The sequence below is a fragment of the Megachile rotundata genome, chromosome 9, assembly GCF_050947335.1.
Source record: "Megachile rotundata isolate GNS110a chromosome 9, iyMegRotu1, whole genome shotgun sequence".
Lineage (NCBI taxonomy): Eukaryota > Metazoa > Arthropoda > Insecta > Hymenoptera > Megachilidae > Megachile > Megachile rotundata.
Genome location: NC_134991.1, coordinates 13,796,636 through 13,821,092, shown reverse-complemented (window position 1 = coordinate 13,821,092; position 24,457 = coordinate 13,796,636). Strand labels below are relative to the sequence as shown.

Here is a 24,457-nt window from a genome sequence, read left to right as displayed (position 1 = left end):
TGTCGCATTAAACGCTATAAGTTTGCAATTCGTTGCTCGATTTCAATAATTGTTGTGTTTTGTAGGGGAGGACTGTTTTCAGATAACATAGTTTTAATAGATGGTGCTTTCCTTAAATTTAAAAAGTTCTGTTCCAACATATTGTATATGAATATAAGTTCAAATCTAAAATATCTAACCTTGATCAACCAACATGGCTGCCACAATAAAACAACCTATATATGACTTACCTAAAATTCGTAAAAAACTCACCAAGAAAGTATCAATCACAACGAAAGGATTAATCCTGTTTACGATCACACATCACCAGGTCAAGTGGTTAACCTAATAGACCCAGACAGTTTCGTGTTCAGAAAGGAAACGAAGGCGTGAACTCGGGAAAAGTGATCTTGCAGATGGGTTTCGAAGATGGTTGTGGTCAAGATCACAGAAGCCGCAAATTGTCCAGCTGTTTCACGGTCGCTTTAGTAGCCGGATAGGTGAAAACGACTTAAACGGTTCGACATGTGTAGAAACAAGACATCCGATACTTCCTAGACAGGACCTCCTGACTGGTACTGATTTGTCCCATCGAGATTTATGATCATAAGAGGACGATTAAACTAACTTATTATTGACCTCGTGAAATATACTGACTTTTATTTGGATTAAAAATGAAGGTTTAAATTAAGTGTTATTCTGCAATATTTTCTTTTGTTAAATTTATTTATGTTACATTATATTCGTTGACTAATTTTTACAACGTTGTACTATTGGAATATTTGAAACATTAATATTGTATTATTATAGAAATCATTTGAAGAATCAATTGTCACATTCTGAAGATCAAACTTGATCTGAAGATTTGAAGATCAAACTTGATCTGAAGATTTGAAGATCAAATTTGATCTCTAGATTTTCAGATCAAATTCAATTTTCACAAAAATGAAGTGACATGACAACAATAATTGTAAACTTTCTTCATATAAAAATCTGAAATCCAATAAACTCAGAACACTTGTGCTAACAAAACTGATATCCTCCGCAAGAAAACAAAAGATGTGACAAAAGATTGGTAAATGAATCATTTTATTCGAGCATAAAATCGAAGAAGAAAGAAACAGACGCAGTTTTGGATTCTTTGTTGAAAGAACACTCGTGCGACACTTCAGACTTTGTTTCTGTTTCCAGCACAAAGTCAGAGACGCCTCCCTTTGACGTGAAATCCGTGCAACCATTCTCGTGCATGTAATTCCCACATGACTAAAAAGGGGCCCGGTAGTGGGGAGATATGTAACACCGAGATCCTGAGTCAAGCTCAGAAGTTTAGTTTTGCTTACGACGACCTTAAGTTCCGTCGCTTCTTGTCCTCTGACCTGGCTCGCCACGAGTCTGAGAGATGACATTGAGTCGATTCCGAAAATCGTGACTTCCAGTTAATGATCGTGTAATTGGTTACTTGGATAAAACACCATGAGGAGTGAGTAGATTGTTTATTAATTAATCGGGATGTTGGGGGTTGAAGATTTTCTTTTACTTGTGTCACATTTCAAATATTAATTATTATATTGAGTTATTGTAATTGAACTATTATAATTCTTATGATGTAACATGAATGTTAAACTAACTGCTTATAAGATCATAAATTATACACAAAATTAGTGAATCATGAATTATAAATAAAATTAGAAGATCATAAATTATAAACAAAATTATAAGATCATAAATTATACATAAAATTAGAGGATCATAAATTATACACAATATTAGTGAATCATAAATTATAAATAAAATTATAAGATCATAAATTATAAACAAAATTATAAGATCATAAATTATTCATAAAATTATAAGATCATAAATTATAAACAAAATTAGAAGATCATAAATTATTCATAAAATTAGAAGATCATAAATTATACATAAAATTAGAAAATCATGAATTACAAACAAAAATTACAATATCATAAATTATAAATATAATTACAAAATCATAAATTATAAACAAAATTACCAGATCATAAATTATAAATAAAAGCAAAATCTCTTAAAATCCAAATAGAATTACAAGATCATAAACAACAAAATTTAACAGCATCCACCATGTGCCTCAATAAATATCAACAAAGTTGCAATAAAAGCATCATCAAACCTAATATTTTCTACCCAAAAGAATGAATCATATCCACCAAAAATCATATCCAAAAAACTTACGAGTTCATAATTTTCTCGCATTGAATGCTCCCCGTCAAATTGGCACAGCTCGAGTATCGAGCCCAGTGAAACAGGAGAGAAATCGTTAAATAAGAGCGGCCACGAGTGCCAAGAGAGCGAATAGTAAAAAAGGAGCAACTCGTGTCGCAGGTCGTCACGGTGTGCAACCCCCATCGAGTCTTATGGCGTTCGGCCACGCGAGATTCGAAAATTTCGTCAGACCCTTCGCTGGCTTTTGTCATCGGCTTCGTTTGGGTCCACTTCTTAATTCGCAACGGCGACAACGCCGAATTACGAGTTTTCAAATTACCTGCAAGTCTCTTTCGCACGATGAAATTCTCTGACTCGGTTGTTGTGACACGTAGGTGCAATCTTAGCTGGCGATCGTTAGACTTCTTTACACGTGTTACTTTTTTACTGTGTTAAGTTTAACTGGAGTGGGTAAACTTTAATTTGATGATTAAGATTCAACTTGAAATTATTTATTTGATGGTGTCAGATATTCAGAGTTTATTATTTTATTACTAGATTTATGGACGTTTGCTCAGATGCAAGTTTGATGCAGTTTAGATGAAACTAAAGTAATGGATGACTTAAGGAGGAGACGTAAATTAATTTGCACAATTGTTCATCTAGCTAAAAGTTCTAATAGAAGTTTAGGTTAGGTTATTGATAATTAAGATTTAACTTGAAATTATTTATTTCATGGTGTCAGATATTCAGAGTTTATTATTTTATTACTAGATTTATGGACGTTTGCTCAGTTGCAGATGCAAGTTGATGCACTTTAGATCAAATTAAAGTAATGGATGACTTAGGGAGGAGACGTAAATTAATTTGCACAATTGTTCGTCTAGCTAAAAGTTCTAATAGAAGTTTAGGATAAGTTAGGTTAGGTTTGTTGTGAAGGTTAGTTTCGTTGTGAAGGTTAGGTTCGTTAAGTTCGTTCACAGCTTCATTGTGATGAATTTCAAAATGTATAGCTCTACGATATGGCCTGAAAAATTGTAATTAAATTCAAGTCAAGGCATCAACTTGATCTTCCATTATAACCTAAAAGAAATATTACCGAAGCTTCTTCAAGTAAATCTCGAATATAACGAGTAGTCAAACAATGAATTTTCAAGAGATCGTTATTCACACGTATATTTTTATTGTCCATGTAGTTGAACGCTTACGGTATATGCAAGTCTGATTACGATGGAGGATGCCTCGTCAGCATAACAGACATCCTTGTTATCGTAGCGTCGTCCAAGGTTACATCGTTGCTGCCTAACCGATTTGTTCCTTCTCCCACTTTTTTTCCACCATGATTTCGTTCTTGAACGTTCGCTTAATCTCTTTCTGCTCTATTGTCCATAGATTAAGTATCTGCTCGATCGCGAACGAACGAGCAATTTAAGGGATTTCGTTCGGTAATTGATCCGCAAAAACGTCCAGTGTTTTAATTGAAAAAGTAGGATGGGAGGAAACGTGTAATTAATCGTCGGATTAAACGGATATTCCCCGGAGAGTAATGGTTTCCACATGGATCTTTTTCAGGTGCAAAATCTCTTAAACGCGGCGTGATTTTTCGTGGCTAAATATCGCATGTGATGCACGGTCTGAGTCCCATTTCTTTACCGTGGTAAAGTGGCCTGTGGGACCAGCCGTTTACTGCCGAATCGAATGGCAAACGCAACGAAATCGCCTGTGACGATTACCTCTATTTTTGTTTTCTTATGTTTCTTTTCGTTAAATTGTTACGTACTGAAAACTGGGTCTCAATGGTGACTTCATGTAAATTAATTTTTCAACGTAATTAACTTTTTGTATACAGGAATTCTTTTGACTATATCTTCTATATATTCTACGTCATCTAGTTAGACTACATCTTCAATTTCATTTAATATTTCATGAATTTAATATTTTATGAAGATGATAATTTATATTTTATGACTGTGAAGATGACAACATCTTCAACATTTTATTTAGTCATAACTTGAAGCATAAACCCACTTCTACATCAAATATTGTATTATCAACTTCATGTACCTAGGAGGACCACCCAAAAGTTGTGTACTAAAAAATAATATAAAATCATACGAAAAATATCTAAATTCTTGCAATTATTATCTTGTAATTCTTGTAATTCACCGTTACTGTAAGTTACGTGAAAAGAGTTGATTAACACGTTTCATAGTACCATCAAGAGGTGTTTCATAAATCGTTACGTGCATCTGTGTAACTCAACGGTATTATTCAACGTTTACACGAAAACCGAGTAAATTCGTCGGTCGATCGTTATACATTCGTCGAAACGGTCTCGCGAATTCGCAGAAACACGCGCGAATATATACGACTTCCTTTGGCGTGGACCTCCTCCGTGCTTTGATGTACACGTCAGGGTGAGAGGGTAAAAGCGTGGAGGTGATAATAAGCCGTAAAGACTGTGAGACGCATCGGGAATGCGTGAAACGTTTATTCCCTTCAGCTTCGTCGACGGCCTGCTTGATGTCGAGCACTGGCCAATCATCGAAATGGCAATATTTTAGAGGAATTATTGTACAGTGAGATGTCACCGATACGCACTTTTGAAGGGAATATATTTACGCGTTATCTTCCTTTCTGAAAATTGCAATAAATTGCAATAAATGTAATTTTTAAGAGAAACATTAATTCGTGTATTTTGATCAATTACATTAGTCTAATATAGTTAATAGATATTTATAATTTAATTCAGAAAGTCTAAATTTTAAGGTTTGAGAAATAATTGAGAACAAAAATCTTCACAGTGAAGTCACTATATTTCTTCAAATAATATGGGTTTTATATTATTTTAAACGCTGTAACATTACTTTAAGTTCAATATTAATTGTTTACGACTCAAATATTGATTATAAAGTATCTAAAGTTGAAGTATTTATCTCAAAAAGTAAAAAGAAATGTGTACTTCATTTTTTGAATAGAGATACAGAGTGCGCATGCGCGAACCTCGTGTACCACGCGCATGCGTATTAACAGTACATGCATTTTGTTCGAGAAAACATTTTCTTCTTTCTTTTTCTTCTGATAAATAGTTCAAGCTCAATATTTGACACTTAAATAATTAAAAGTAGACTTACAGCAATGTTTTAACACTCTAAGTTATTTAAAATAACAATTATTTTAAGAAATATGACGATTTTAATCGGTGGATGTCCGACATTGCGCAACTGTGAGATGAAGAGAAATTTTGTTTTTTCAACTTCGTTCGATTTTTATCGAACACATTGATTAATGCGTTCAACGATCCATGACGTTTATTGCAAACACAACTTTCAGCGATCCTCGGAGGTCAATCGTGACCCAGATCTATGAAATACGTTGCTTCCACTAAAATTAGAGACTCTCATTTTTGGCTGAAAGAATTACCGAATAATGCAGATATTTGCTATGAAAGAATTATCTGAATAATGCAAATATTTGCAATGAAATAAAATAAAGAAAATTGGTATGGTTTGAACTTTGAACAGAAGTCTCGAATTTGTCAATCCAGTAATTTATGACAAAGTTGAAAATAATGAATAATGATCATAAAGAATCACATCTTGAAAGATGAAGCAGGCAAATATTTGTCGTAAACACTTCTTCTTAGATATCTTCAATTTCTTTTCCTTTGATTTGTGTGTTCAATTTGTATCGATGTCATAATTTCTGCGACCGAAGGGTGCGAATCGAGGATATTGAATTACAGGAATATTTATGTTCCTCTACAAAAAACTTATCGACAAAGAATGTTACCTTCATTCCTAAAAATTGAACATTCAACTTGAAATCATGAAACGAAACCTCTACTCAGAAGTAGAACAAGGAACAGATTTTTTTAATTTTCTGACGTCAAGATTTTCAAGCGACAATGTATTTCAAGGAAGTCGTAAAACGTATTTATAAAATATTGTTTAACACAAGGCCACAAGTTGACGAAGCAACCATGAAGAGAAAAGGGAAATAAATGAGGGTCATCCACAAAAGTAGTGACGTCAAGGAATCAAGCAAGTCGGGTCAGTTGGCCGAAAGCCAAAGTATAAAATAATGGTACGTTAGTCTCGGTTCTAGTCGTTGGATCTGTGAGTCTTAAATTACGACCTAATAACCTTCTTTGAGATGCTCGAAAGCCTGCTATTATTCACCAACCATGGTCCATCGGTTTCGCGTATTTCTTCATTAAATTCGATTTGCTTGGATGCGCAAACACGTTCCTAAAATAGTCGAACAAAATTCTATTCTCCTCATTTCTATTCTCTCTCAAGATTTAAAAATTCGCAAATAATTTTGTTACACTTGCATGAATATTTTACTAAAAAATATTTGATTTTGTTCAAAATTGCGAGTCATAAAGTACCATTTGTATGATTAGATCCAACAGTCTTTCGATTAAACAGATGTCCCAAAGTGTCGCCATTTTAGAATTCTGTATAGAATAGTGAAATGGAAAATCTATTTAAAAATCGAGTTTATTGATTAACGAGGTAGCAGAGAAGAAATGATCAAACGGAAAATATTTTCCTTTTCAAATGCCTGGTCGCATGCGTCTATGTAGGATGTTACACTTCGCCAGAGTGTGGCGTCATTCAACGCAGTGTACGTGTCCAAGTGGAAAACACAGGCGACACCAATTATCCATTTTTGCACGGAATTATCGCCGTCGACCGAGATAACAGTGACCATGCTCATGTGGTGTACAAATCGTTTACAGAGAGAAGATACTTGAAAAAATACCATTGGACTTGGAATTTCGTGATGGCCTTGCTCGTTATCACTCGATAAATCCTCGTTAAATCGACGAGATCATGTGTGAAGGGACGTAGGCATGAAAATATTTTACGTGAGATGTTTACGAGAAACTGAAATCCCATGTTGAGAAATCTGGCTAAATATTCAGGGATGTTTGCTAATTTCTTTTTGAGGAAATAGTCGTCAATGGTTGAATTCAATTCAATCCTTCATTTAACACTCAAGGTTCTTCGAAGACCATAACTATTAGTGTTAAAAGTATGAAATATGGTAAATGAGCGTTCTGGAATTGCTAGATGACTAAATAGGTAATTAAAAAGGATTTGAAAGACCAGATAACCAGATTACATTAACTTGAACACTACTCCCATTATCTACTGAAGCTGGTAGCGTAAATCGTTTGCTACCCCTTCGCCTAATTGAATATCTTCAAAGTAAATATCGTCCGTTTCTGTGTAAACCCATCACGGCGGTGTCCATAAAAAGAGAATCCATAAAAGAATCTACCATCTACCCAGGCTCCGGATGGCACTGCGTACACTGGGTGGCCATTTTCGAGGTACGTCTGGACGATCAGTCACACTTAACGTCATCGGTGAAGTGACTCAGTTTAGGGCTGTTTAAGGGCGGGTTCGCGAATGAAAAGCTGGGGTCCTCGCCCATTCGTGACCGTAGGGGGGCCATTTCTACCCTCCCTGTTTTCTCTCAACGCCACCCGGCTAACAAGAGGGGTGACTTTTCTGGTAACCCCTCCTGTCCGTTTCTGCGAAAGCACTACGAAACTATATCGTTCTGTCAAAGCACACACACACGTTACACTTTGAAAAACGTGTGGTCGCTGGTTTACGTTAACAAGCGAGCTTTCTCTCGCTCGTGACATTTCCTCTTTGAACAGAAGGATTGTCGGGGTTCTTTTTTCACTGCAAGAGGGAGGTTGTCGTTACACTAATTGTTACTCGTACGTTTCAGTCCGACAAAATATCCCCGTTTTGCTGCCCCATCGAGACGAACGTTTCTTTGTCAAGTTGCAGTTTCTTGAAACAAGGGAAGTTCATATGTGAACGGAGTCTTGTGTATTTGACTAAGTTCGTGCGATTTTTGTTGGCACATGGAGGACACTATGAGTCTATGATGTTTATACGTTTATGAAGTACCTCTGTAAAACTGGATAATGTGGAATAATATTGCTGTTGTATGATATTTAACTATTTTCTCAGTGATGGTTTAGGTAGAAAACGCATTAAAAATAAAATAAACCCGTAATTAAATTAAAGAACATTCTTGTCGTCAGAAAAATAGGGGATGTTTCTGCCTGCATCTTTTTTATAAAAATATGTTATATAAGATATCTTAAGATTTTCATCTTGTGCAGGATTGTATAGAATGATTGTAGTATCTTTGAAACTAGTTTTAATGTGTATGTAATGAAAGAACTATGGTCGTAAATTGGTCCTTTAGTTGTAACTTGGAACCAAGGCGATATTGACCACTCGTATAATAACTCGCCAGTTTACTGGTCGACGTCTCGAGTTTCAGCGTCGCAATTTGGACGTCTAAACACAGTTTCGGATTTATAATTGACGAGTGACGCCATTCTGGATCCATTGATCTAATCGATTCGAGATTTACTCTCCCTCTTTCAGTAACAGTTAGCTATTCAATAACACGCTTACTAAAGCACATTTAATATTTTTGAAGCACACTGAATAACTAATAAAAAAAATTGTATAAATAGCTTCACAAACTCCAAAAGCTTCAAAAAGCTATTTAAATAAAAAAAGAACTTAAAAACATTTACTACTTTAAAACTCTATATTTGAAGTTTATATTCTTCGAATAAAAAAAATTTGAAACAATGACCTTACACATCGCATTTCGTTCAAAATAAACTGCCAGATATCAACGACAAAAAGTGGTCGATTTAAAGTAAAACGCCTCGTATTTGTATAAAAGTTAAAAATAAATGAACCAGACAAGCCATAACTACACGCGTGTATATTTATCGAGCGATTCGTACTATTTTGTCAATTATACCAATTAATATAATTGATAAAATGGTTGCATTTATTTTTATTCGTTTTGCACGTATGGAACGACTCTTTTCCGATCGAGGAAATAATTAATTCGTAATTGCGCATTCTACATGACTGATGCTCATCCAGTAAACGAGATAATCGCTTTTATACATTTTGTGATATTATGGAACAATTTATATTCGTCAGAGTGCAAAATATATGAAATATGTGTGTGTGTAATTTATGTATGATTTGAAAATACGGTGCTTTGAGATTTGTAGGAATTTTTTATGTCATAATGCATCGATTCTTGTGGTACTTAAAAATTATATAAAACTATACATAACTGTACTTAAGAACTATACAAAATTAATAATTATGAACAAGTGATAAGATCTTCAAAAGGCACATATCAAGTTCTGAAGAACGCAACCACCCTAAAATTCACGTCGTCCTCAAAATGAAATCTGTCGTCAACAAACGGTGGTGCAAAGACCGTAAGAAAACCCATGACCGATGGCGTTGATCTCTCGAGTTCACTCGCGTGAAGTAATTCCACGTGTAGCCGTCGATACTCGGAATCGTGGCGCGTTTAAATTGCGCCATGTTTCTTTTACATTTCTGCTGACCACGTACGATCACGGGGGACTATGTTCGCAGACATCCACATAGGTTATGTAGACGGTACAACACGTGGTCGTGGGACCTCACCCCCGTCCACGAGTTACTCCACTTACTTACAATGTTGTTCGAACCCAATAAACAACAGCCCGTCCACATAACGCATATAGTAGGTAATTCTATACTTTCCTCCTCCCTTGTGCACCTCGGATTTCTCCGCGTCTTCCAACCAGTCTTACAACGCTACAGCAGCGACAAGCTGATCTCATTGCGTTAGCTGAGCGTTTATTTAAAAGAAACATGGTAACCCGACTTCTTGACCGGGAGGCGTGTTCGAGACGTCCAACCACGTCGCTGTTTATCATGCGTTTTAGTTTCATTCGGTCTGTAAACAGGTCGGTTAATGATCTCAACCCTTCAAGTCAATAACCGAGAGCTGTATTCATAATTGTCAACCCTTAACGAAGGATAGGAACGTTAAAATTTAATTTAAGTAAATTTAATTTGATTAAATTCTTTTGTTGGTAATCTTCAACCCTTAACGAAGGATAGGAGCGCTAAAATTTAATTTAAGTAAATTTAATTTGATTAAATTCTTTTGTTGATAATCTTCAACCCTTAACGAAGGATAGAAACGCAAAAATTTAATTTAAGTAAATTTAATTTGATTAAATTCTTTTGTTGATAATCTTCAACCCTTAACGAAGGATAGGAACGCTAAAATTTAATTTAAGTAAATTTAATTTGATTAAATTCTTTTGTTGGTAATCTTCAACCCTTAACGAAGGATAGGAGCGCTAAAATTTAATTTAAGTAAATTTAATTTGATTAAATTCTTTTGTTGGTAATCTTCAACCCTTAACGAAGGATGAGACGATAAAATTTAGTTTGATTAAATTTTTTCCTGTTGATGTAGTCAACTACATTAAAAATAATAAATACGACATTTAAAGAGCCATACGGCAAACTCATTTTGATACAACAACTCCTAAATGATCCTACAATGACGTAATGCTACCATAGCCTAAATTATTAGCATATTGCGTGTCCGAGCATAAATCGCGTTGTTTATACCGAAAATATAACACCCAACGGGCATGATGCACAGATCTATTCCGCTAAAAGAACAAACAACAGAATTGGCCAGATTTCATCCCCGAAACCTCTCGTCGGGAAATTCAATTTGTTGCGACACGACCATTCAAAGTCGTCCCATCTTCGAATCAGTTCTTGATAAAAATATACTAAACAAATCATGATTTATAGCCTCGTATTTAATCTTTTATTCAGATAAATATTTTGGGTGATATTTATTACATTAGACTTTTACTTTATTGTTTAATCATTTTGAGGGTAATTTCAAGTGATCATTGTTTTCATCAAGTTTAATGTTTCTGCACAATATGTATAGTTATTGTGCAGAAACATTAAACTATGACGTAGAAAATGTATTGTAAAATAAATTTTGTATTATATTTTATTATATGTTGTCGTTAAATGATTTAGTTTATCAATATCAAAATAATCATCGAACGTAAAAATGTCAGAATTATAAAATAGTCAAGACCATTGTATTTCAATGTTGTATTATACTATTTTACATGTTGTCATTATATGTATGATTTAGTTTAATAATATTAAAACAATCATCAAACATAAAAATATCAGAATTAAAAAATAGTCAAGATCGTTGTATTTCAATGTTGTATAATATTGTATTATATATTGTCATTATATAATTTAATTTATCAATGGCAGTGTTATTTATCAATGCTGCCATCAATGTCAACAAAAATGTTGTATTATATTGTACCATATGTAGTCATTACATGATTTAATTAATTAATGTCAATCATCATAGAAATATCAGATTAAAAAAGTAGTCAAGACAGTACATCAAACACCGTCGATTTGTTTCTATCTCGATTGTTCAATATTTTCGCGCCACTGTGTGCAAAGCGAATAAACGCGTCGTTCCCGACGTACACGCTCGCATGTGTGCGCTCGATCGCAGAAGACACAGGAGGTGTTATCTACATGAAAATAACGTTGGTACGGCACGCGTGTAAATCTCAACAAATATTATCTCTGTCACTATTCGACGTGTGCTCGGATCTTGCATATTTGTTCAAAAACTATAGGGTACACTCGATATTAATCCTCGGTGCTCGAACGAGATCGTTCCTCGTTCTCTCTCCGAATATCGTTACAAAGATGCACATGTCCACAAATTTGTTTGTTCAAATTTTCCTTTACTAATTTACTCCAATTTACGGTAAATTCTATTCATTCGTTCATTAATAGAATATTTAAATACGATAGAATGTGTGAAGGGCAAGTTGATTCACTTTTCATGAGCCGCCATTTTGTTGAGGTCCTCAGGGTTTTTTTCGGGACATATTTCTTTTAATGTGTATCACTGTGTAGATATGTAATTCATACAAGAACGGTGTTTTTAACAGATGGAACATTAATTATGGACTTCTATTTTGTTATCTTTATTTAGAGCCATATAAATTATAGCGATTTTGAAGAAGTTGTAAAATTGGTCATTTACAGTCAGTCAGTAATTGATCATTTAAATATATACAAGTAAAGCAATTCTAAATATTTTGACAATTTCTGATAAATTCTGATATATAAAACAAGTCAGAAGTGATCTAATTTAATCATTAATTATTTCAAAAATAAGGGAGAGTTTGACAAGGAAGTTTAAAATGGAGTTTCCTTTGAAATGAAACTCTTGGCTGCAACCTCACTTCATCATCTATTAATTCTGTTCCTCTATCAATTTTATTTTGATTACAACGATGAACATATTAATTACCATCCCCAGTTCACCCTCCATTAATTCTGTCGCTCTACCAATTTTATTTTGACTATAACAATGAAAATATTAATTACAATCCTCACTTCACCCTCTGTTAATTCTCTCCCTCTACTAATTCTACTCTGACTATAACAATGAAAATATTAATTACAATCCTCACTTCACCCTCTGTTAATTCTCTCCCTCTACTAATTCTACTCTGACTATAACAATGAAAATATTAATTACAATCCTCACTTCACCCTCCATTAATTCCACTCTGCCTACAACAATAAACATATTAATAACCCCCCCAACATAACCTAAAATACTGAAAACCAAAAACAACCAAAGAGAGCCAAAAAGACCAAAAACACATCGTCCCCATATTTACAGCCGACCACATAAGAACCAGTGCCTAACCTAGAGCAATGGCGAACAAAGTCGAACTGTTAAAATGCGTGATCACACTCTCGCTGTCGTGTCTCCAGTGAATGGATGTTCGGAGCAAAGGGGATGATGAATCGGGCGCATAGCAGCCCCCTTGTCTTTTCGACGGGCACAAGGCCGGTGTTCTTAGCTGCGACGATCGTTCAGCGGGGGTGTGTAGCAGGATAGGAAAAAGCCACGAGGGGGTTGGTTATGCGTTCAACGACGACGGAAATGTAGGTGAGCCGATGTTAAGCCGTGGCAGAGTTGCAGGCTCGCGCGCCATCGGGAATGCATTGAGACGGTCACGAACGACCGGGACCAGGCGTTCCCTTCATCTCTGTCAGTCGACAAATCTGCCTTCTCTGGGAGTAGCAGAGGGGAGAGATGAGTGACTTTTAGGGGTTTTTGGGAATTTGGGAATTGGGGAGATTTGGGGGAACTGGGAGAATTGGAAATTTGGGAGATTTGGGAGATTGGGAATTTGGGAGAGTTGGAGTTTGGGAGAGTTGGATTTTGGGAGATTTGGAATTTGAGAGAATTGGAATTTGGGAGAGTTGGAATTTGGGAGATTGGGAATTTGGGAGATTGGGAATTTGGAAGATTGGGAATTTGGGAGATTGGGAATTTGGGAGATTGGGAATTTGGGAGATTGGGAATTTGGGAGATTGAGAATTTGGGAGATTGGGAATTTGAGAGAGTTGGAATTTGGGAGAGTTGGAATTTGGGAGAGTTGGGATTTGAGAGATTGGGAATTTGGGAGATTTGGAATTTGGGAGATTGGGAATTTGGGAGAGTTGGAATTTGGGAGATTGGGAATTTGGGAGATTGGGAATTTGGGAGAGTTGGAATTTGGGAGATTGGGAATTTGGGAGATTGGGAATTTGGGAGATTGGGAATTTGGGAGATTGGGAATTTGGGAGCTTGGGAATTTGGGAGATTGGGAATTTGGGAGCTTGGGAATTTGGGAGAGTTGGAATTTGGGAGAGTTGGAGGTTGGGAGAGTTGGAATTTGGGAGGGTTGGAATTTGGGAGAGTTGGGATTTGGGAGCTTGGGAATTTGGGAGATTGGGAATTTGGAAGACTTGGAAATTTGAGAGATTTGGGAGAATTTGGAAATTTAAGGATTTGGGATTCTCGATATTTAGGAATATATTTGGTAGATCAAGGCATTTGGAAATTTGGGGATTTGAGACTCTTGATATTAGAGAATCTGCCTTGGGAATATATCCACCTCTAATTTTGGAAATCTAGGTTTGGAAATTTAGAAATCCAAGGATCTACAAAATGTAGAGACTTAACTTACAAAATGTAAATATTTGAAAATTTATAAACTACAATAGTTTTGTAACCTACTACCCACTACTTGTAACCTACCTAAAGAATCAAGTTTGAGAATCTGTGAACGTGAAACAATTTCACAATGCGAGTTTCAGTTATGACCCAGTATCGCTGCGACACGCTCCAGATGGAGAGGAATCGATTCGGTGATTTGTTGGCTCAAAGAAACTCCCGGAACGAAGGGCGATCATTAATTCTATGGTCGTGTGGACAGGCATTCAAGTGTCACGATCCAGAGATTCCAGTTTTCTCAGATCTTTTTTATCGACACTTCTTTGTAACTGCTGTTGTGAAGTTTGAAAGAAATAGGTGACTGGGGTTTTACATATGAAAACGTGGCCGAATACAAATTTTGGGAAGAAATGTTTAGGGAGAGATTACTTTGACATTTATTTATTAATATGTTTATGAACATTATATTTGTACTTATCAAGTTAATTATTATACCAATGATGTATGATGATGTTGAAATATTTCAATAATAAAGAAGTCTGTTTAAGGTTGATTACACATTAATGTGAAGATATAAAAATTATAATAAAACCACAAGCCAGTGAGACTTCACTGACACATCTCTCAAATCCCTTCAAAATTAAACTAAAAAAAATAATATGAAAGAAAATTGAAAACAAAATTCCTTACAATTTCTCTGTGTATCTCATAAATGTTTCAAAAAGAAAGAGCGTCATAACTCAAAGAGTCCAATGACACATTTACGTTTCGAATCTTTTTCCCAACATCTGGACAAGTCCGAGCAAGCTAAGGTGCAACCAGTGAACCCAGCAAGTACATAGCCGACTGTGGGTTCCGAACCGTTATATCGCGTCTTAGGCAAAGGTGCGAGGCTGACGGGAGAAGAAGAAACACATGTTTCGTATTAGATCTTTTCTACCTGTCGACCCGAGCCAGGGCGTATAGAAAATGTTTAACGAAGAATAACCACGGCGAGGCTGAAGGTAACGCGACGAGAAGACGAAACACGTGTTGGCAAAGGTCGTGGACATTGTCCGTGAAACGTCCAGAACCTGCTGGAACATATTGGCAACACATGTTTCCAATTTCGGGATGCACTTTGCTCACGGCAAAAAGGTGCATAGCAAGGTGGTTATACAGCCCAGTCGTAAAAGGCAGGTTCCGGAATCCAACCTGTCATTCAACGGAGTTTCGTCCTTTCTGGTCAAATTTGCACACGTGACGCGAGAATTTTCCAACCTGACGATCCGTCATGTTTCGACGGAGTGAAAGAACTTTTCTGTGGGTATATCTTTCTGGTGGATTGAAAATAAGGTAGAGTGAAATTTTTTGGGGGAGAAGATAGCTGCTTATTGCTGCTGAGGACAGCTGAGGAATATAAAAATATTGGGATACATTATACTTTAAAAATATTAGGATACATTATACTTTAAAAATATTAGGATACATTATACTTTAAAAATATTAAGATACTTTATACTCAATGATTACTATTCTTAAATACAAAAATTAAAGAATGTAGAAAAGGTAAAAATTTCAACTGTGAAAGTTGCGTTAAATCAGATTACGGGATAATCAGAAAGGTATACGACTACAAGATTTGAGGGTTGAATTCCCAGGATTCAGAAGCAGGGTCGGTAGTAAACTGTCTATGGGTATCCCATGGTGCCTCGTCAAGGGAACAGTACGGCCACCAGCAATCTTTGCTTTCGATTTCGCCACCCGTCATTCGAATCGTAGCTTTCCCGGGCAACCTCGGTTCCTCTCCCTTTCTGTCCCTTCTCTCTCTCGAAGCGCAGACAGAGAAGTTTTCACGTGCGTGTACCGAGGGGTCTTTCGACTGACCCTGCTCCAAGGGTGGAGCTTAAAATAAGGGTGGTACCTCACGGCTTACCTACCCCATCGAGAAACAGCATTGGGGATGAGATGGAAGGAACAGTAGGAGGAGAGATATGCCGACAAAGAGAGAAGGAACACGAGGTCCTAGCTCCGAATGGAACGACTCCGCGTTAGTCGTAATTTAAGTGCAACGGACATCGGTCGTTTCGGGTGCCCAAGGTCGTGACAGGAATCGAAATCGCTAGATCAAAACGATTTTCCGATCGAGAGTTACGAGTGCGATCGAAGTTACTCTGGTGTGCAAATCGTGAAAAATTGTTGGAGAGGATTTTGCACGTGGTTGACGGAGTGTGGTGTGGTGCTCGAGATGTGTACGAATGTCACGGACCGATATTTGTGATAGTAAATCGGTATCTGTGCGAAGGAAGGTGAAGATGGCGCCTACTGTTGAGAGTCATGGACGACATATCATCTTGGAGAGTGATCCTTATGTCGGTAGCTGGAGACGGAAACAGGCAATGAAAGGTAGATCGAGGGTTTGAAGGACTTTTTTAATGATGGTTTTTGATGGATTGGTTCGTTCTAATTGGTTTATGGAGTTCGTATGTGGACCATCGTGTAGCTGCTAGATTCGCATAGCTACTGCTTCGTATCGATGCTACATTTATTTCATTCGCTCATCGAAATTGAAATTTTGTTCCCGAATTTCAGTTATTTGTGCTGTTTGCCTAATTTTGTATTTATATCGGGTGAAGGATGTCAGTTTAATAAAACTCAAAAATTATTGTTCTCAGAGGCATTCTCGTAGTCCACCATTTTCTCGAATCAGTTCTACGATTATGAAACGGCAGTTTCTCGATTTTCTTTGAATCGACGGTTTGCTAAAGGTGTGTACTTACACACATTCTGAGAATATGGGCAATGGTACAAGCTATTTCTATTGTGTGGTGCGTGTTAATTTTTCTGTGGCTCTTCTAGGTACCATAGCTATACTGAGAATCGCTTGAGGAGAATCGACAATAGTCTGGGAGGGTACAGTCAATTTTGAACATTTGTATTACTTTCTATATTATATTCTTAAAATTAGGCAATTCTAAGTTGGTTAATTTTTGAGAATTTGCTGATGTTTCAAAATTTTTTAATTTAAATGTGAGAAACTACGTAGACTTGAAGATTGGAGAATACATAATCTTGAAAGTTATAAAATATCTTAATTTATAACTAAACCTTGTTATAACTAAACTTATAGTTTAGTAAACCTAGCCTTGAAAGTTACAAAATATGTATCCTTGAAAGTTAACGTAAAAGTACATCACCTTGAAAATGACAAAAGTACGTAACCTTGAAAGTTAATACAAAAATGCATCACCCTGAAAATTACAAAATACGTAACCTTAAAATTTAACATAAAAATACATCACCTTGAAAATGACAAAAGTACGTAACCTTGAAAGTTAATACAAAAATGCACCACCCTGAAAATTACAAAATACGTAACCTTGAAAGTTAATACAAAAATACATCACCCTGAAACTTACAAAATACGTAACCTTGAAATTTAATACAAAACTACATAACCCTGAAACTCAATACAAAAACACATCACCTTGAAAATTAAAAAATACGTAACCTCGAAGTCACAAAATATCTAAGTCCAAAAATCTAAAAATTTACAAAATCCAAACCAGTAAAAAGTACAAATCCAAAAATCTCTGTAACCTAACCCTACATAAACCATACTCACCCCTTAATACTGACCTCCACGTCACCTTCGACTAACCTTGAACCTCCCAAATAAATAATGAACAAATCACCTAACAATAAACAGTCTAACTCAAAAGAAAGCTGCGGTCCAATATTCCAACCTAAACCATACTACATAAACCATACTCACCCCATTAATACTGACCTCCACGTCACCTTCGACTAACCTTCAACCTCCCAAATAAATAACTAACAAATCACCTAACAATAAACAGTCTAACTCAAAAGAAAGCTGTCCGATGTTCCAACCTAACAAACATTTGCAAACATTTAATGTAGCTACAGTGGAAGATGTCGGTACGGTGTCGCACGATTGGCGAGCGAAACGACGAACAGCAAGTAAAAAAAATACATTATTCAAGCGAATTTCCATTCGTGAGAAGTCTCGGTAGATGGGTAGCTACGTCGTTAGGTTGCTCTCTTGCCGGCGTTTTAATGACGGTTTGCTCCCTTTGCTTTCGGTTCTTATAACGAGCAGCTTCGGCATCGTTATGGCTTTCCCGCTGTTTCATTCTTCGACGTGGACGAAACTTCCGTCTCATCGATCGCCATATTAGCGATATTATTCGCTGAATTTATTTTAACGCTTCTTTCTTTTGGAAAGAGTTCCAAATTCTGTGTTATTTTTGTTGTTAGGGTTTTGTGCTCTTGACTTATTTGATTCGTTGATTCATTTTATCTTGGCATTTTTCTTTTGGGAATAAAACGCAAATGCAATTAGAAATAATACTGAAATTCATCTGGGAATAAGACTGTAGTGAAATTTATACTTGACAAATCTGTTTATATTTGTCTTCATTTTATACCTGAATAAGGGTGGTATGTGTATAATTATCTGAGAGTATGAAGTATATTCACAATAATAAATTACATAAAAAATGAACCTATAAAATAATGAATCTATTTTACATGGATAAAATACACACATCTTTTTAAATACAAGTTTCTAAAATTGTTCTTTTCTGACACAGGTAACAGTTCTTCGGATACTTTGGACTTGAGCTCGCACAATCACCAGCTGCATTCGATGAACAATTCAATCGCTATGTCTGAACCACAGAAGGAAGTGAAGGAGAAAAGCAAAGACGCAGCTCGTAAGCGTCGCATCAGCGAGAATCAAGAATTTTTGAAGCTTGCGAAGCTTTTGCCTTTACCCACCGCACTCACGGCTCAGCTGGATAAGGCCAGTGTCATTCGGGTGACGACCAGTTACTTGAAGATGCGTGCGTTGTTTCCACATGGTATTGTATGAACAATTATTACATGCTACAAAAAATATTTCAAAAAAATAGTAAATATTGCAAAGAATGTGTCAAACAAATATTAAACATTACATAGAATATGTCAAACAAATATTAAATACTTAAAAGAATATTTAAAAATAAATATTAAATGTTTCAAATAAATATTAAATATAAGAAAGAGTCTTATAAACCTTGAGTACAATAAGGGTTATAATAAAGAGTATAATAAATCTAACCTAACCTTGTTAATAACAGAAGAGAATTTACGTAAAGTAAGAGTATAATAAACCTAACCTAACCTTGTTAATAACAGAAGAGAATTCACGCAAAGTAACAGTATAATAAACCTAACCTAACCTTGTCATTAACAGAAGAGAATTCATGCAAAGTAAGAGTATAATAAACCTAACCTAACCTTGTCATTAACAGAAGAGAATTCATGCAAAGTAAGAGTATAATAAACCTAACCTAACCTTGTTATTAACAGAAGAGAATTCATGCAAAGTAAAAGTATAATAATCCTAACCTAACCTTGTCATTAACAAAAGAGAATTCACGCAAAGTAACAGTATAATAAACCTAACCTAACCTTGTCATTAACACAAGAGAATTCATACAAAGAAAGAGTAAAATAAACGTTTAATTCGGCAATAAAATCCAGCCACCCTCTCGAAGAGAATAATTAGCAACCCTTAAAAGATGGCGATCGATTTGTGCGCGACACCACGTGCCCCGTAATAAATTTCACTTAGCGGTAAACGGATGAAATGGTATTCTTTGTTAATTCAGCCACCGAACACTTACGTGCAAAGGGCAAATAGTATCGGATGAGATGGATGTGATTGCGCACTTAATGCATTGTTAGCCCCCGGTGCTTTGTAAGCAAAGCATGGGGGCTGTTATAGTGTTACAATGGCTTCACCCCTCCCCCGTCGCTCACCCTCCGACGGTTCTTACGACATCGGTGAATTGAATTTCAAGTGGCTACATCCCTCTAGAATACGCTCGCGTCTTTATTCTTCGAAAAAAAGAATGAAAGGAAAGTGAAAAAGACACGTTGCTGTAGAACACTTTACGGTTTCTTTTCGCGCCAGCGAATTAGCCGGGGGAACAGGTAAACGAGGGTGAAAACGGCTTGATTAAATACGTCTGAGGAAATCATTTTAGAGACCTCATGCTCGATTTCCGATAGGGGTATTAATTCATTTTATTGCCTTCCATTTCATTTCATTTCATTGTTTTTAGAGTTGGTTCGATATTTTTGAGGTTATTTTGAGGGGTTGATTAAATTTGACTGAGGAAATCTTTTTGAAGAGCTCATGCTTGATTTCCAATAAGGGTGCTAATTCATTTTGTTGCCTTCCATTTTGTTTTTATAGTCAGATAGATATTTTTGAGGTTATGTTAAGGGTTGATTAAATTTGACTGAGGAAATCGTTTTAAAGAGCTCATGCTTGATTTTCAATAAGGGTGCTAATTCATTTTGTTGCCTTCCATTTTGTTTTTAGAGTCAGATAGATATTTTTGAGGTTATGTTAAGGGGTTGATTAAATCTGTATGAGGAAATCTTTTTGAAGAGCTCATTCTTGATTTCCGATAGGGGTGCTAATTCATTTTGTTGCCTTCCATTTTATTTTTATAGTCAGATAGATATTTTTGAGGTTATGTTAAGGGTTGATTAAATTTGACTGAGGAAATCATTTTAAAGAGCTCATGTTCGATTTCCAATAGGGTTCTAATTCATTTTGTTGCCTTCCATTTTGTTTTTAGAATCGGCTCGACATTTTTGAGGTTATGTTAAAGGGTTGATTGAGATGCAGAAATCGAGAAATGTTCGATAAATTTCTCATAGATTGGAATCCTAATTAACTTTCACTTTTAGTTCGTACTCGACATTTGAAGCAACTGTTTAATTTTTAGAAAAATTCCTGAGAGCCAAAAATGTTCTCATGAATACATAAACTTGCACCAGAATGAAAATGTTCAAATTAAAAAATGTAAACCAAAAATAAAATATGAACATCAAAAATAAAAACCAGTCGTTAATTTAATACATCATAGTTCGTTATAATTTTGAAAATATTCGTAATAAAAAGTTGTACGTTTTTATAGCGTCCACGATTTAGAGTATGGCGAGTTATGCTATCATTGCTATGCTATCTACTATGCGTTAACTATTCCATGAAATCCACGATTAGGTAGATAAGCGCGATATCTGATGAAATTTAACGAAACACAGCATATCGTTGACGAGATGGCAATAATCAAGCCATTTTCACGGAATTCCACACGATAGCAGAAAACTCCCCTGCAGCTGCAACCGTGGTACACGCGCTTCAATGTATTGTAATTAATGCGCAGACACGAAATACTTGGCTATAGGCTTAGTTACACGTCGAGTACGAAACGTCGCTAGAAACATGTATATCGGATCATCGGGATAAGGAGCTGACGTATTGTAATGTGTGCCATGTTCTCAGACAACCTGTCTTCCTTTCAACAACTTCATTATCGAATATCGTTACGTGAGATACTATCTTTGTTTACTTCGGTGGAAAAATTGTGGGGAAATGGAAGTTGTTTCTTTTTAGGGGTGGGAGATATTAGAATGCAAATTTTCAAATTGGGGAATTTGTGGAGACTTTGGGCAAATTCTAAAACCTTCAAATTTATAAATTTTCAAATTCCATGTTCTTAAATTTTCGGATTCTCAAGGTTGCAAATTTGAGAGGTTGCAAATTTGAGAGGTTGCAAATTTGAGAGGTTGCAAATTCGGGAGGTTGCAAATTCGAGAGGTTCCAAATTCGAGAGGTTGCAAATTCGAGAGGTTCCAAATTCGAGAGGTTGCAAATTCGAGAGGTTCCAAATTCGAGAGGTTCCAAGCTCTCAAGGTTGCAAATTCTCAAGGTTCCAAATTCTCAAGGTTCCAAGCTCTCAAGGTTGCAAATTCTCAAGATTCCAAATTCTCAAGGTTCCAAGCTCTCAAGGTTGCAAATTCTCAAGGTTGCAAATTCTCAAGGTTCCAAATTCTCAAATCCCCAAATTTCCAAAATTCCAAATTCTCAAATTTCCAAATCCTCAAATCCCCAAATTTCTGAAATCCCAAATTCTCAAACCCCCAATTTCCTAAAATCCCAAATTCTCAAACCCCCAATTTCCAAAATTCCAAATTCTCAAATTTCCAAATCCTCAAATCCCCAAATTTCTGAAATCCCAAATTCTCAAACCCCCAATTTCCTAAAATCCCAAATTCTCAAACCCCCAATTTCCAAAAATCCCAAATTCTCAAACCCCCAATTTCCTAAAATCCCAAATTCTCAAATCCCCAAATCTCTAAACATCCAAATTCTCAAACCCCCAATTTCTAAAATTCCCAAATCCTCAAACCCCCAATTTCCTAAAATCCCAAACCCTCAAACCCCCAATTTCCTAAAATTCCAAATCCTCAAACCCCCAATTTCCTAAAATCCCAAATCCCCAAATCCCCAAATCTCTAAACATCCAAATTCTCAAACCCCCAATTTCCAAAAATCCCAAATTCTCAAACCCCCAATTTCCTAAAATCCCAAATCCTCAAATCCCCAATTCTCAAATCCCCAAATCTCTAAAAATCCAAATTCTCAAATTTCCAATAATAATTATCGTCCGTAACAGAAGCTCCGTCAAAATAATTTATCAGAAGTTGCAGAAGCACTTTACAGAACAAAGCGAATTCTCTTCCATCAAGAAAACAAAATGTCCGAATAAATCCAAGTCGCGGTGTTTCAGAAAATTGGTTCGTTGCATTCAGCAGGGAGATCTAACGTCGGTGAAATCATTTTTCAGGTCTTGGAGAGGAATGGGGTGCTTCGCAGCCAGCCAACATTTCCCTGCAAATCGCCCTCAAGGAGGTGACTAGTTATATTTTACAAGTAAGCACTCATCGTTCTCTGTGTCGCGCCTTATAAATCTTACATCCTGCACGTTGTCGTACAAACAACGTTAAACTTTCCTAGAAGTCTCGATGTTCTATGATGTTAATCATTTTTTGTTTAATTGAATGACTAAAAGGCGCGATCAGAAGTGGAAAACTATTTTACGTACAACTGAAAGAACTCTTAACCTTAAAATAACGGAGCGAGGTCTGTTAAAAATAATTCTTAATTAAATTTCAAGTTTGAATATCTTAAATCTTTAAAAAATCAGAGACCTGACTTTGGTATTTAAGAGTTAATTTATAAAATTTAATCCTTGGACTTTTAATTGAAAATTTCATTTTTATGTTGTCGTTTTTGATAACATACTGAATTTTGTTAAATTAAAATTGTGTCTGATTATGCATTGTGTTGAATAGTCGAAGGGTTAAAGGAAGATGTAGCTTTCAGTAATATTTTTGATATTGTTTTTCGTTTGAAATTTAGGAGGAAAATTCTTGTTCCAGGCTCTCGAGGGCTTCGTGTTCGTTTTGGCACCCGACGGCAAAATCATATACATAAGCGAAACGGCCAGTGTTCATTTAGGAATGGCGCAGGTCAGAAACATTCACTTATTTGATAAATTATTTCAAACTCATCAATTTAATATATTAAATATATTAATATATTTATTTAACATATTTAATGTGTATTAATGTATTTATTTAACATACTTAATGTATATTAGTATATTTATTTAACATATTTAATATATATTAGTATATTTATTTAACATATTTAATATATATTAGTATATTTATTTAACATACTTAATACATATTAGTATATTCATTTAATATATTTAAGTTTGAAATAGTTGTCTCTGAGTTTGACTATTTTGGAAGCAGATCGTTCATTTTTAATTTACCTGACAAAAACTGTTGAACACAGGTGGACCTAACAGGGAATAGCATATTCGAGTATATCTACGACCACGACCACAATGAGATGCAGTCCGTTTTAAACTTGCCACAAAGTCCAGCAGATCTTGCTGGTGTCACCTTTCCACCCCCGAACTCGCGGGGTGAAATAGAGCTGGAGCGTATTTTCATTTTGAGGATGAAATGCAATTTGGCGAAGAGGAACGCGGGTCTAGTCACAGAAGGATACAAGGTATTTCAAAATTTTATTTCATCTTCTCTCAAGCCTATCTTTTGAATGACTGATACAAAATTACTTATATAAATTGTGTTTTTAAACAAGAGCTCTTTTTTGTTTTTTATGGACGCCATTTTACTTTACAATACACATAGAAATCATGCATTAAACATTTTCATGTTCATATATTACATTACGTTCATATGTTACAATGACTGATACACAGTTAGATAAATAAATTACAGAGTGAATTATATTTTTTAAGAAGAGCTCCTGTCCTTCATGGACGCCATCTTGTCTTACAGTACACACATAGAAACCATGCAAACATTCTGATGTTCATATAATTAAAAAATAAGTTATTATTTCAAAACTGTTATTATTATAAGCTGTAAAGATTATCAGCTGTAAAGATAAATATTA

General features: G+C 35.5%; 1 protein-coding gene across 4 annotated transcripts in view; it reads left to right on the top strand.

Moving 5' to 3' along the window:
• The window catches only part of sim (bHLH transcription factor single-minded), a 40,677-nt gene that overhangs the window by 6,684 nt on the left and 9,536 nt on the right, over positions 1–24,457 (top strand). Inside the window, exons 1-5 of one of the 4 annotated variants that reach the window (XM_076535283.1) lie at positions 1,293–1,459; positions 18,711–18,980; positions 22,809–22,894; positions 23,404–23,493; positions 23,828–24,049. In XM_076535283.1, the coding sequence (XP_076391398.1) occupies positions 1,453–1,459; positions 18,711–18,980; positions 22,809–22,894; positions 23,404–23,493; positions 23,828–24,049 (675 nt within the window). In that variant the 5' untranslated portion in view covers positions 1,293–1,452. Of the gene's footprint in view, positions 1–1,292; positions 1,460–16,086; positions 16,501–18,710; positions 18,981–22,808; positions 22,895–23,403; positions 23,494–23,827; positions 24,050–24,457 lie in introns of those variants that run through there. The other 3 variants (XM_076535281.1, XM_003703804.3, XM_076535282.1) reach the window with 3 other exon arrangements.